Source organism: Melanerpes formicivorus, unplaced genomic scaffold, assembly GCF_026170545.1.
Source record: "Melanerpes formicivorus ecotype bairdi unplaced genomic scaffold, bMelFor1.0.p_v2 SCAF_11, whole genome shotgun sequence".
Taxonomy (NCBI): Eukaryota; Metazoa; Chordata; class Aves; order Piciformes; family Picidae; genus Melanerpes; species Melanerpes formicivorus.
In genome coordinates this window covers 10605892-10619038 of record NW_027142363.1, presented here as the reverse complement: position 1 = coordinate 10619038, position 13147 = coordinate 10605892, and the positions used below count along the sequence as shown (strand labels likewise).

Below are 13147 nucleotides of genomic sequence, written 5' to 3'. Positions count from 1 at the left end.
TGTACTTTGTGCAGTTTCCAATGAATGCACTGAAACCGCCAAACAGATTGGCTGATGTTTTCAGAGCTGGAGAGAAAAATCTGTGGCTAAATCAACAAATTAACTTTGCAAATGACAATCCTGTTCAGAAACTAAATACAGATAAAAATACATCACAAATTATGTAGCATCGTGTACTCAAAGCAAAACCCTGTAGTCTGTACAGGGTATGTTTCTGATCAGTGCAAAACTCATGCAAGGTTTTTCCAGCATTCCCAGGCTTGACATCCCAAATGTTTTTTTCATTTGTTATGGTGTTTTTTTTCTCTTCAGCATTCACAAGATAATTAAAATAGGACCTTGGATAACGACAAAAGAGGAATAAGTACAATTTTATACTGCCGCAGAGCACCCCAGGGAGGAAGCCTGTGCTTCAGAATGGTAATTTCCCTTCATGTCTCCACGCTGACCAGAGTAGGGTAGCAAGCAGTCGTTCTACTCCTGCCCCAGCAGCTCAGGAGGAGAGGTGGAGACAAGGCTGTCCTTTCCCACCCCCTCGTACTTTCCTACTGCAACGTCAGGTGCTTGCAGCAATGCGGAGCCTGTTTTCACACCTGTGCTGCAGGGAATGCTGGAGATAGTTAGCACAGAGAAATAAAGAGCAGCCTGTATTTACTATCTTTTTTTCTTGTCTCCTTTGCTACCAGAATTACTGGGAGACATTTTGGTACTGGAAAGATTTCCCCAGGTATTGTTCTGATTAAAAAAAAATCCCATTTTCCTGTTAGGTTAGTGGTAGTAATCACAGCTAAACCTCTGGTGGTAATCTGAAGTCCACAGTTATCAATTACTAGGACACATTTCATGACACATCCAGTTAAATCCCAGCCTCAGGAAGATGTAACAAGCTGCATCTGTCGAGTGGAGGTAAAAATACAGGGTGATATAAGAACATTCCGAACAGAAGATGGCTTTTCTATATCCATTTTTAATGAAAAAAATACTGTATGAATAGAAATGGAATTATAACAAAGAATTTTCATTTGACCTAGGAAAATACAGGGATAAATAGAGCAAGTAAAACTAACCTTTTACTTCAGGGTGATTTGTATATCACAGAACTCCTGTCCCTCCTTACAGCTACTTGTTGCTTCAAAATAAGGTTTGAAAATAAGAACAAAATATCGTCACAGTACTTTTACTGACATATTCTCAGGTGAATATTTGACAGCACTATTCATATATTAATTTTTTCCTTTCTTGCATGACAAAAAGCACAATAAAATACTCTCATCTATCTTTACACTCGAGGAAGGAAAGTTTGATCTTACCTGTGTCCTTTTGATTTCATAACTTGCCAGATATTTCTGGCAGTACCCTCATTTGATAAAAAATAATCATGGTACTTCAATTTTTAATGTGCAATTCCTCAGATTTTATACAACTATGTAAAGCTGACATGGGATAATGAAGCATAGTTTTTACCAGTGAGGAGATCTGTTTTAAGATAACTTCCAAACACTTTAGGCATGAGCAAAATAATTTAAAGAGATCTTCACCAAACTAAAATTAACATACATGTATTCCATATATTAACACTGTCCCTGCTGTATGCCTTAGTATGGTCCAAATTCCCAACACAGAGACTATTTATATCATTTTCTAGTGTGTCCATATCTTCTTAAATTGGAAGAAATATGTTTAGAAAAGAAACCTGATCTACTAGAACATATAATGGGGATAAATTAACTTCAATTATGTTACTTGAAATAAAATATCCATTATATAATGGATGAAATATCCATTATATTAAGCTACTGGCTGGCAAGCATTAAATCAAATATAGACTTCTACATACTCTGTATCTGTAGTAAAGTTTTATAACATATTAAACAGACCTTTATTTTAAAATCTCTTTCCAGCACAGGACCAATCCTGTATTAACTGCCTCACATAAGCTAGCTGAGAGTTATGAGGACCCCTGTCTTTTTTGGTACTGTATTCTGAGCTTTTCCAGTTGCTCTACACACTGTGTCTGGGCCAGCTTCAGTGTTCGGTTCTCCTCTGTCAGTTCCGCATACTCCTTAGCCAGCTGAGCAGCGTCCATGCTTTCTTTTTCCACTTCTTCCAGCCTGGCAATCAGCTCCTTTCTGACAATTATGAAGAAAACCAAAAACAAACCCAAAGATTAAAAATGGCAGTATGCAAAAATTTGTCATCATAGGTTAGGTTAAAGCTGGACTATAGGTTGTTAACATGGTGCTGCCTGAATCCTTGTGGAAAAAAAAGAAAGAACATTAATTTGTGAGAGTTCTCTTTTCTCCCCTTAAAACATGAAGCTGCCAAAATCTCTGATAGGTTTGTTTTTCAGCAGCCCAACATGCAAAATGCTGAGGACCTTCAAGTGTCTCCCATTTCAGTAAAACTTGAACACACAGTTCACGGAGGAGAATCAAGTTCCTGGAAACCACATGCTAATATTTTGCCTAGAGAATAACAATTTGTTTTTTCTTTCAGTATCAAACAAATTTGAAAGACAGTGAGGGATTTTTTTATTCAGCTGGTTAGCTTTATCAGTAGGTTCTGTGAAGCACACATGGTCTCCTTTTCAGTGCTATGAAGAAAAATTATGCTATTAAAAAAATAGGCACACAAATCTGAACTATATATATATGTTGTTTCTATGTGTTTATGCTCATACCTTAGTCCTACTGCTGAGGAGGAGTGATAGAGCTGAAAACCTACCCCTCCTGGTCTGGTCTTTTTAAGAGCAGACACAGGAGGATTCAAGCTGGTGCTTATTTCTGGATGGAGTCACACAGTGCCCTGTATTCCCAGAGCTGGCCAGGAGCTGGAGTCTCCTGTATAGTATCAGCTGGAATTACCTCATCACAAGTTGAGATAAAAGAGGTATTAAAACAAAACACACAGAAGGCTTGAGTAATTCACAGGCTGTGTAATTGCTCTCCACTTAGTTACCCAGCAGGCCTAACCTGGCCTCTGCTTTTTTTTTCCCTTTAAATCAAGTAATTTATTCAGCCCTCCTACAGGAATTCTCTTTAAAAGTTTCATTCTGTCTTGGAGATCAGTTAATCTTTAACTGTTCATACCCCTGTGACTTTATTTCTCAGTCATGTTAAAACAATGCTTGTAGACCATCAGTGGGAAAATGTAATGCCTTCAAAGTGCATAGCTCCAATCTTTAAAGGAGCCCTCTTGTCAAACTAGCCCAGTGCTTTGTCATAGGTTGAGTTGTAGTCTGATGCTATTCATACCATCTTGCTTCATGCCAGCTTAATTCTAAGCCACCACAGCTTTCAGGAAATTCCTCCAGATCAGTAATTCTATTGCCACAGCCAAAATATTCATGAAATGACAGCAGTTCAGTATTTGCTGATCACTTAGATTGCTTATGGCTTCAAAACTACCACTTACAGAAGCAAAACTGTAAGCACCTGGGTTTTGAAAAACACTTCTGTCTGGCTTTCTTTTAGGATTGTGTCACAGTATCACAGTATCACTTAGGTTGGAAAGGACCTCGAGGATCATCGAGTCCAACCTGACACCGCAGACCCCATGACTAGACCATGGCACCAAGTGCCACGTCCAATCTCCCCTTGTCCTTACTAAAGCTTTCAGTGACAGCATGGTTTGCCCACTCTTTAGCTGGCTCTTTGCAGCCACAATTACTGGAGCTCAAGGAGTCACAAATAAGAAGAGACTCCTCTGGCACACTGCTGTGTTTCCCATATTAATAAATTAATTAATAATAATTTTAAAAAGAGTTAGCAGCCATTACAGCATTTTTAAATCATTCAAAAAGTTGCAGTATATAGAAACTCTCCAATTATGCTGCAGGAAAGCCTCTTCTCTTTCCTTTCACCAGGTAAAACGTATACTCAATCAGGTCTTCGAGAGAAGATATCAAGGTTGTGGTTTTGTTCAAGCAGAATTCTGTTAACATTTGGCACAATACAGCTGTTAAAACCAGCAAGGCATTAATTACAGATTCATTTCTCTTTCCTAGATCAAGCAATGTTCAAATTGGCCAGGAGTAACTGGTCTTGCTAGACAGTTCAATATTACATCTCCTATTAATGTGACTACCAGCCACAAAGCACTAATTGCATGCGTGCTTTAGAGAGTGAGAAATGCATTTAGGGACAATGAGATTTTACAAGTCCAGCAGCTTTAATCACTTCAGTCTCTTAGGGCAGCCTCTAGAAGACTTTTGTCTCTTGGGACCAAAAGAGAGCTTCAGCAATATTTCTTTGCAATTATTCTACTGGTGCAATCTAGACTGAAGGATTAAATGAAGATCTTTCAAATTACAGACTGTTGAGTCAGTAGTGTTCCCAACAAATTAATTCAAAATCATTCATCCTTATGTTTCCTACACTTCAGAGGTTCTTAAAAGCAATGCAGTGAACACACTGATAAGTAATCAGAATCTTAAGAGCAGCTAAAACTTTTCTATGAGGACTTTTAGTACGTGTGAGAGAAAGGTACTAACTACTCTATTTGAACTTGAGCCAGGAGTGGCAGAGACAGACAGTGTGCAAACCCAGACAGCTCTATTAATGAATGTCTGATAAGATGAGGTTATGTTCAGGCAAAGCTTTCATGCTGTTCTCCAGTAATACTCAAGTAGCTCAGATAACTTTTTTTTTTCTCCCCTGGGATTCAGCTTTTCTATTAAACAAGATATAAATGCATTAAAACAAAAATATACTCATTGCTGCAGACCACACCCTGGGACCTCCCCTGCGGAAAGCAATTTCCTTGCACTGAGGTAGTAAAATTGCCCACTTCTGAGTCAGCAGAACCTACTTATTCCCTTCCCATCAGGATCAACACCTGTTTACAGGGTAGGGTGATGTTTCAGGCAAATACTGCCAGCCCTCCACGGAGATCTAAAATTAGAGTACCAGGGAATTGCTAAATGTTATGAATGGTGTAGTTTACGAAGCTCACAAAAGGATGAGGACAGTAACTAACATTTGCTTCTGATCTAATCCAGGATTTGAACTTAGCTTCCAGAAGCTAAAGAACCCCATACTAAGCTCTTGCACCATCTAGCTTTTGCTGTGGATGCTTAATAAATAGTTCTGGCACTGTGTAATCTGTGTTTTCGGTTAATGGCTACCCTGAGTTCAAATATTAACAGCATTGATAAAGTATTTTTCAAATGTTTCTGAGGTGCTTGAACATTTGAGGCAATCTGTAACATACACTTCAAGTCTTCCTTTTGGGGGAGTGATTTGGGTGGGAAGAGAAGACAAGGGTGATCTGCATCAGAAACCAATAAACCACAAGCCATTATGGAGCAGAATCAAAACCCAGCATGGTCTTAGGGAAATTACTTTCCTATGTCCTGGCCTTAATGACCGACCATGCAGAGAACAGCATTCCTTCACAGTAATAGTCAACAAAGGTTGGACTTGATGGTCTTAGATCTAAATAATTCTAAGATTCTACAAATAAATACCAAGAAAAATTACATATGAAGCAGATAAATCTGTCTGGAGGTAAGTGTGTTTGGAGATGGACTGGACTCAAGAAAAAGAGCTCCCACAGTGCAAAGGGGCAGACTTGTCTTCCTCCAATTACGAACAATATGTTCAGGATCATGCATCTGTGGCACTAGACATATCTTCACAGCTACCCTGTGTCTGTGCCTTCTGGTGGTCACTTACTCCTCCCATATTTGACATGGCTTTCACATCAGAAGAAATCACGAGACTCTGTAAGGTAACTGCTGTCTGAGGAGACTGCTCTGCTCTGGTAGAGTCTGCTAACTAATTTTTTTAGAACAATGAGACAGCCTGCTCAAATGTAAAGGAAAGTGTGTCTCAGATGCCAGCACATACAAGTATTCATCACTGTAATTGGGCAAGCTGAAGTTTCAATTTTGTACTAGAAAAGCAGTAATTTCCACTCTTTGGCAAGTAACACATATTTTAGATACATGCAAGATAATGACAACCCAAGTCTATAATGGCCAAATTATTAAGACAAAAGGTTGCATTTGTGGTTTACACCAGGCTATTTCTGCAGTGTCTTAAAGTCTGAAGACTGTTTGTCTCAACAGTTTTGGGAAACACACTCAAAAAATAGTGTACCTACCAGAGAAACTGTCTGGACTTGAGACCACAGTAACAGTCCTATGGTTATGAAAGGATGCTAAAGCATGCAGAAGAATCCCACAAAATTAAGCAGACATCTCCAGTGCATTTTTTTACTGTAAGATGTGCCAAGGAAGGAACATAAATCACATCCATGACAAAGAAAAGGATTGATCCTAAATCAGGTGGTGATCGAATGATATTTTCTGGAGAGTTATATTAGAATTGTCTGGGGGAGGAAAAAAAAACCAGCCAGTGCTAAGAATACAAGATATAGCTAGCAACCATGGCAACTCTAATATTTAACTACATAATCCAAGGTCATTATCTAGTAATAGCAATATAACGAGTGCTCAAAATAACCAGCCATCCCATCCCTTTCACCCAAACTTAGATAGCCAAAAACATCTGTTATGGAAATACATGTGTGTTTCTGGAACATAAATTAAATTACATTCTGTGACCTAAATGTGGTGTGCTCTAGCTTCCACACCCTTTTCTTTCTTTTCAATCGTATCTCCCCTTCCAGAGTGATTTTGTCCCTTGTATTGCCGGCATACACGGGAAGAGTTTGAGTGAAGACAGCAAACAAAGCTCTGATTATTTAGATTTAAAAAATTCTACCTAATATTCTTCTAAATTATTTCCATTTGTTACTTCCTTTTGTTTGTCTTTTTCCTGAGTAATTTATTTTCTCATTCTGTCTTTATCCTTTAATTTTCCATTTCTTTGAGCCTGCAGTTTCCCTTTCTCTCTCATATTTTCCATTTTCCTGTGAAATAGTGGTGGTCTTCTCTCCCACTTCCACCCCAGTATCTTCTCTTGCCATCTACATTGTATACAAGCAAAAGCTGCAAAGAAGCTCTTATCTTGCCTTGATGAAAAGCAATCCTTTTCATTTCACACTCTATCAAAGTAATATTTAAAAGAAATAGACAATAGATATTGGATGTATTAGGCAGTTGTGATTCTTTATCTCCATGCATTCAAATTCAAATGTAAAAGAAGGTAAAGGCACCTTCAACAGAGGCAAATCTCAGAAAGCTGCAAACTCCATCTTTTCAATTTGATTATAACTTCTTCTGAGGCTAAATACCTGTACACCTCATCAGACTTCTTAGAAAAGCACAAGCATCCTTCCCTTCTGAGAATGGGAAGTTCAATACACATGCCACTCCAGCTAACTGTTCATTCAGCATATGCTACCCCATAAACTTCCTTTAACTTTCAAACTATAACTGTTGAGAATATTTTTAGATGTAAATCAGTGATCACTAGACCAAACTCTCTTTTATTTCTTTCTTACTCATTCAACTCCACATATCTAGTTTTATATAAAAACCAAGACTAACATGTTCAGGTTACATAAGCTGGCATGTGTACCTATATATGTACATTTGTGCACATGGATGTGTCTCCTAAGAGCTATTTAATCCATTTTCCAATTTCAACCAAACTTCATGAAGTAAAGAAGTCCTAGTTAATTTCTGGAAGGTTTTATAGGAATGGGTTGTTGTTTCCAAATTGGGAAAGCAATATTGTGAGACCTACTCCAAAATACTACAAAATGCAGAATCTACATTGAGGGAGAAGTCATAAATAGTTTCCATTCGGGGTGTGGGGGGCAAAGCTTAAGTTGGCATTTGCAGCTTTTTTAACCTCAAAATCAAATATCCAGAGTGGACCAACCTGTAGGACATAAAGCATCTTCAATTCTAGTGCTTGTAAAGCTAATCTCCCTTGCGGTGCTACAGGCTGGGGTCAGAGTGGCTGGAGAGCGGCCAGGCAGAGAGGGACCTGGGAGTGCCGGTTGATGGTAGGCTGAACATGAGCCTACAGTGTGCCCAGGCAGCCAAGAGGGCCAATGGCATCCTGGCCTGCATCAGGAACAGTGTGGCCAGCAGGAGCAGGGAGGTCATTCCGCCCCTGAACACTGCACTGGTTAGGCCACATCTTGAGTACTGTGTCCAGTTTTGGGCCCCTCAGTTTAGGAAGGAGGTTGACTTGCTGGATCGTGTCCAGAGAAGGGCAACGAAGTTGGTGAGGGGTTTGGAACACAAGCCCTATGAGGAGAAGCTGAGGGAGCTGGGGTTGCTTAGCCTGGAGAAGAGGAGACTCAGGGGTGACTTTATTGCTCTCTACAACTACCTGAAGGGAGGTTGTAGACAGGTGGATGTTGGTCTCTTCTCCCAGGCAGCCAGCACCAGAACAAGAGGACACAGTCTCAAGCTGCACCAGGGGAGGTTTAGGCTGAATGTTAGGAAGAAGTTCTATACAGAGAGAGTGATTGCCCATTGGAATGGGCTGGCCAATGATGGTGGCGGAGTCACCATCATTGGAGGTGTTCAGGAGGAGACTTGATGGGGTGCTTAGTGCCATGGGTTAGCTGTTTAGGTGGGTTGGATTGGTTGATAGGTTGGACGCGATGGTCTTGAAGGTCTCTTCTAACCTGGTCTATGCTATGCTATGCTATGCTATGCTATGCTATGCTATTCTATTAAGAGATTTGGAAGGTTGTGAAAGGTGCTGCACTGACATTTGTCATGTTTAGGCATTTCACAGATAGGCAGTGTGTGACTATGTAGGCCACAAGTATGTAATTAGAAGGCATGTAAGAATCACAGTAATATAATTATATTTGTTGTCTTATTCAGCCACTCTTGTTTGAACTATGTTTACTGGGGCATGAAATCTTCCATCCACAGAACAGGTTCAGCAAAGATAGCAGTGACTGAGGCTTTCTCACATTGTTTCCCTGTTGACATGCACTGGTGGAATGAAAAAAAAATGCCAGGGTAAATGCTCTTAATTTATCCAGGATAGCCACTGTTGAGAGGCTGACTTCTGTGCTCATAATTATGAGCTCAGGTAATAGAAAAATTGTGTGTGTGTATCTGCCATTCCCATGGAGCGAAATATTTCTAATCCAGCTAGTACCACAGACTCCACAAATAAGCAAACATGCACTCAAACAGCATTTTTAATCATGCTAGTAGATGCAAAAATATGTATGCAAATCCAGTTTTCACTTCATAATGGGCAAACTGATTTAGGGATGTGTCAATAATAATCATAATGCATTTATATAAGTAGACTTAAAACCCAAACGATCTAAGGGTACGTTTTGAAGAGATATGTCTAAAGTTAGGCCCTGAAACAAACCTTTAATATTTTAGACTCTTTTTGGATTTTGTGGGAAGACAAACACATGCTTTCTGCTGAATTCACTCAGTTGCTAAACACACAGGCAAGCAGCTTACATTAGGCAACCAGATTTGGCAAATCTTTGCAGAAGTTTTTGAATTAATTTTCTCCCCTACTCCTTCCGTAAAAACACAGATTACTTTTGGTTGGGCAAGCGTGATTAACAATGAATCAAATACAAACACTGGGATTATGAAGTGTTAATCTCTGCTGGTTGTTTTTAGTTCTTTTTTCTTTTTCTTTTTCTTTCTTTTTTTTTTTTTGTATTTTAAAGTTTTGTGCCAATCTGTCAGCAATTGAGTGCCATGCAGGTCCTACAGTGGAAGGGGGTTTGTAGTGGAAAACCTTAACTAGTTCCATCACTTTAGGCAACAACTAGTTGCATTGTGCCTGTAGCCATCAATCTCAGTAAAGGCAAGTCTCCCTTTCTTACCCTGTCTAGTCAGGATTCAAGGATATGTTTGGTTATTTTACTTGTAAGACTACTGGAGGTTCCTGGAGGTGTTCAAGAGGGGATTGGATGTGACACTTGGTGCCATGGTCTAGTCGTGAGGTCTGTGGTGACGGGTTGGACTCAATGATCTTTGAGGTCTCTTCCAACCTTAGTCATACTGTGATACTGTGGATTTCACCAGTTTCCTTCTCATCAGCTTGCTTATGCAGCTAATGAGTCCCATGGATGCAAACTTATCTGAATTCTATGATCAGCTGTGCAAATTTTGCTATGAAACAGATACAGTGGAACACCTTCTATTCAAACCCCACTCTTCAACCTCTGCTGCTATATTATAAATGTTTCTGTTCAATCAGCATTTGGAAGAATGATGGTGTGGTCTTCATGTTCACAAGAAGCCTTAAAGATTGACATTAAGGTAACTTTTCCTGAGGAAGGCAAACCTGCTTCAAGTCACCTTCAATGAGAATGTAAAATTTAAAAAGACTTACAAAATCAAGATATTTGAAAGTGAAAGCTTGCTCAGCAGTAACTATTATTCCTTGAGGTTGCTGTCCATTAGAAACTTTCATTACTCACCCTCTTTTCTCTCTCTGAATTCCTTTTTCAGGTTTCTTATGGCAAGGGACCATGAGTTACAGAGCACACTTTGCCATTTAATAGTCATGCAAAGATTACAGAGGCATGAGTATAGGTCATAGACAAGAAAAAAAGGCCTGCAGTTTATGCACTTTGGATATGAACACTTAAAATATCACTGTACCTAGAGACAATACACCTCACAGAAAAATATTTACTAATATTGTCATGTACTCTAAACCCAACTGAGGATCTACTATGTTCTTCATTAAAACACGTAAAGTCAAACTGAAGAAAAGTCTGTAAAACTACAAGGGGACTCACACCACCTGAACTAGACTGTTACATGACCTGGAGGCTGTCAATGAAGGTTTTAAGGGACACCTGTATAACTGACAGCCAGAACTACAAGAGTTTTGTGTCCTTAGTGGCCCCAGCTGATCCTACAGAACAACCTAATTGTACTGCACTGTGAATGTCAGGCAGAGGTACAAGGTCAGAGAATACCATGTGAAACTCCCATGTTTAAAACAGGATTTTACAAAGAGAATATACAATAGTAAATACTTTAGAAAAAGTACTCACTTTCTTTCTTCCAGTAGAGCAATTTCTTTCTTGACTTCATGGTATTCTTCTGCTATTTTGCAGTGCTGTTTGTATACCTGCATAGATTCCTTAGAGTCATGACAAGGAGGCAGTGGCTTTAAGAAAAGAAGAAGAAGAAAAAAAAATACTGCTTTTGATATTAGGAAAAATACACATATTTTGAAAGATGTAGTGTTTATCTTAATTCTTGTGAGAATACATAAGGATTTTTTTTCCCTAGTGTCTTAGTTTGAGGAGCAAGACAGATGCTCAGTAACCCTTCTCAAAGGAGTTAAAGAAAACCATTCCACACTGGACTGGAAAGAATTAGAAGTTTAAGTGGAAGTACAAAGCACAGTAAAATACACAAACCCATAATATATACTACATACTAAGAAAAACCTTCTCCTATGCAGAATTGCACAGGAAAAAATTAGCCAGGCTGCTCGAGGCTGCAGATAGGCCTGAAATCCTCCCCAGATACGAGCATGTGCCTTCCCAGGAGAAGAGAGAAGGGAGGAAAGAGAAAGGGCTGGCTGTACAGCCAGCTCATAAAGAGATAGTAAAATTATGGGATAGAATAACAATTTATGATTTCCTGGGTCCTGTCTGGCCCTCTGGAGGTCTGTACTCTATGGTTTAAGACATCCCAGTGCCTTAAAACCACAACACCTAGTAACTGAAGGATACTGCCAAATATTCCTAATGGTGGCATTTCAAGGAAGGGAAAAAAAACACAAGCCAAACCAAACTAAAGCATTTCCCTGAATAAGAATATTCATAAACTTTCAAACCTTGTAAGAACTTTCAGAACTTTCCATGCCAACTTTGCAAAGTATCTCTAAAGATTGTTCCAAGAAAGATTTCATCCTTACCTCCCTCTTTTTTTTTCAGCTACAGTGATATAACAATGTAGTGGTCAGACCCATAAAAGATATGGCCATCTTTTCACTGCAGAAACTGCAGCACTGGGCAGAAGGCTAAACAAGCAAACAAGCTCTACTGACTACACGGGGTTTTTTTTTGGTCACAAATGCATTGCTTATTCCATTTTCTTACTAAATGGGACAGGACCATGAATTGGGACACTAAAGCTGATTCTGCTGGACTCAACATTAGATATACTGCTGACTACGGTGTAGTCAAGATTTTTCTATCCTTCACCTTCTATGCTCCAAGGTGCAAATACTTTGCTCAAGATCACACTTAGTTTCTCTGCATCTTTATTCCCTGTAGTAGAAGGATACATATACCTTGTTAGAAGAAATGTTATGAGTTAAATCAGCTATATTTGCAGAGTGTGTGAAATTTCCATGAGAAGTGCAGGTGAGATTAAGGATAGCAACTAAAACCAAAAGATCAGGTAAAAAAAGACACAGTGAAGGAAAAAACTCTGTACCTCCTACCCTAGATACTGACATTGCTGCAAGATACTATTTTTTTTCAGTGCACACTGGAGGTATTAAATATAGCAAATAAACCTACTCTATCCTAGGAACTCCTCGTATAAATTTCAGTTAAGGTCTTGAATTTACAGTTTGGTTTAACATCAGTGGTTTTTGTTCTTTAATGTAACTTAATTCAGGCTTCTGGATTGACTGTCACATTTTGTCTGTAACACTTTCAGGAAGTGTAGAATTTTTAAGTTGTTAACCATGAATCAATTGACTGTAAATGAACTCCAAATAGCCTGCTTGAGCCACCTGTTTGAAGCAAAAGGAAGCACTTTAAATAGTTCCTTTACTATCCCGTTAAAGAACACCCAATTGTCTTTCACAATGTAAGTACATTGTTTTATTTTTTCTTGCCCTACTTTGACTCTTCTCTGTAATAGAATATTCATTCAATGACATTGTTAGGAAAACAAAAGCACAAGTCTTCAGAGTTTCTCTACGATCTTGAAACTTAAGTTTTTACTAAATATACTCAGAGGCAAAGACTAGAAATATTTTTATCCAGGAAGGATGGCAAATTTGCTTCAGATGTATGCCAATGCACAAATGTAACTTATGTATGGACCTTGCAAACACTTGTAGATGGTATGCAGTATTCTAAATGTATGCCTCTAAGTGTAAAGATGCTGTGGCAGCATTGTTTCACAGGACATTGTTTCATGCTTTCTGAACATGGAGAACGTGGGAACCCAGGGAAAGAGCAGTCCATTCCCAGATGAATATGGTCCCTAGGAAAGGACTTTTAATTGCTTTTCAGTGTAGATAAA

General features: G+C 38.9%; 1 protein-coding gene across 2 annotated transcripts in view; it reads right to left on the bottom strand.

Moving 5' to 3' along the window:
- Positions 1–994: 994 nt before the first annotated feature.
- Positions 995–13147, bottom strand: part of MAP3K7CL (MAP3K7 C-terminal like) — a 32692-nt gene continuing 20539 nt past the window's right edge. For both annotated transcript variants that reach the window (XM_068144490.1, XM_068144489.1), the window contains 2 exons: positions 10927–11042; positions 995–2129 (listed from right to left, as the gene is read on the bottom strand). In XM_068144490.1, coding sequence (XP_068000591.1) covers positions 1949–2129; positions 10927–11042 — 297 coding nt within the window. In that variant the 3' untranslated portion in view covers positions 995–1948. The remainder of the gene's footprint in view (positions 2130–10926; positions 11043–13147) is intronic.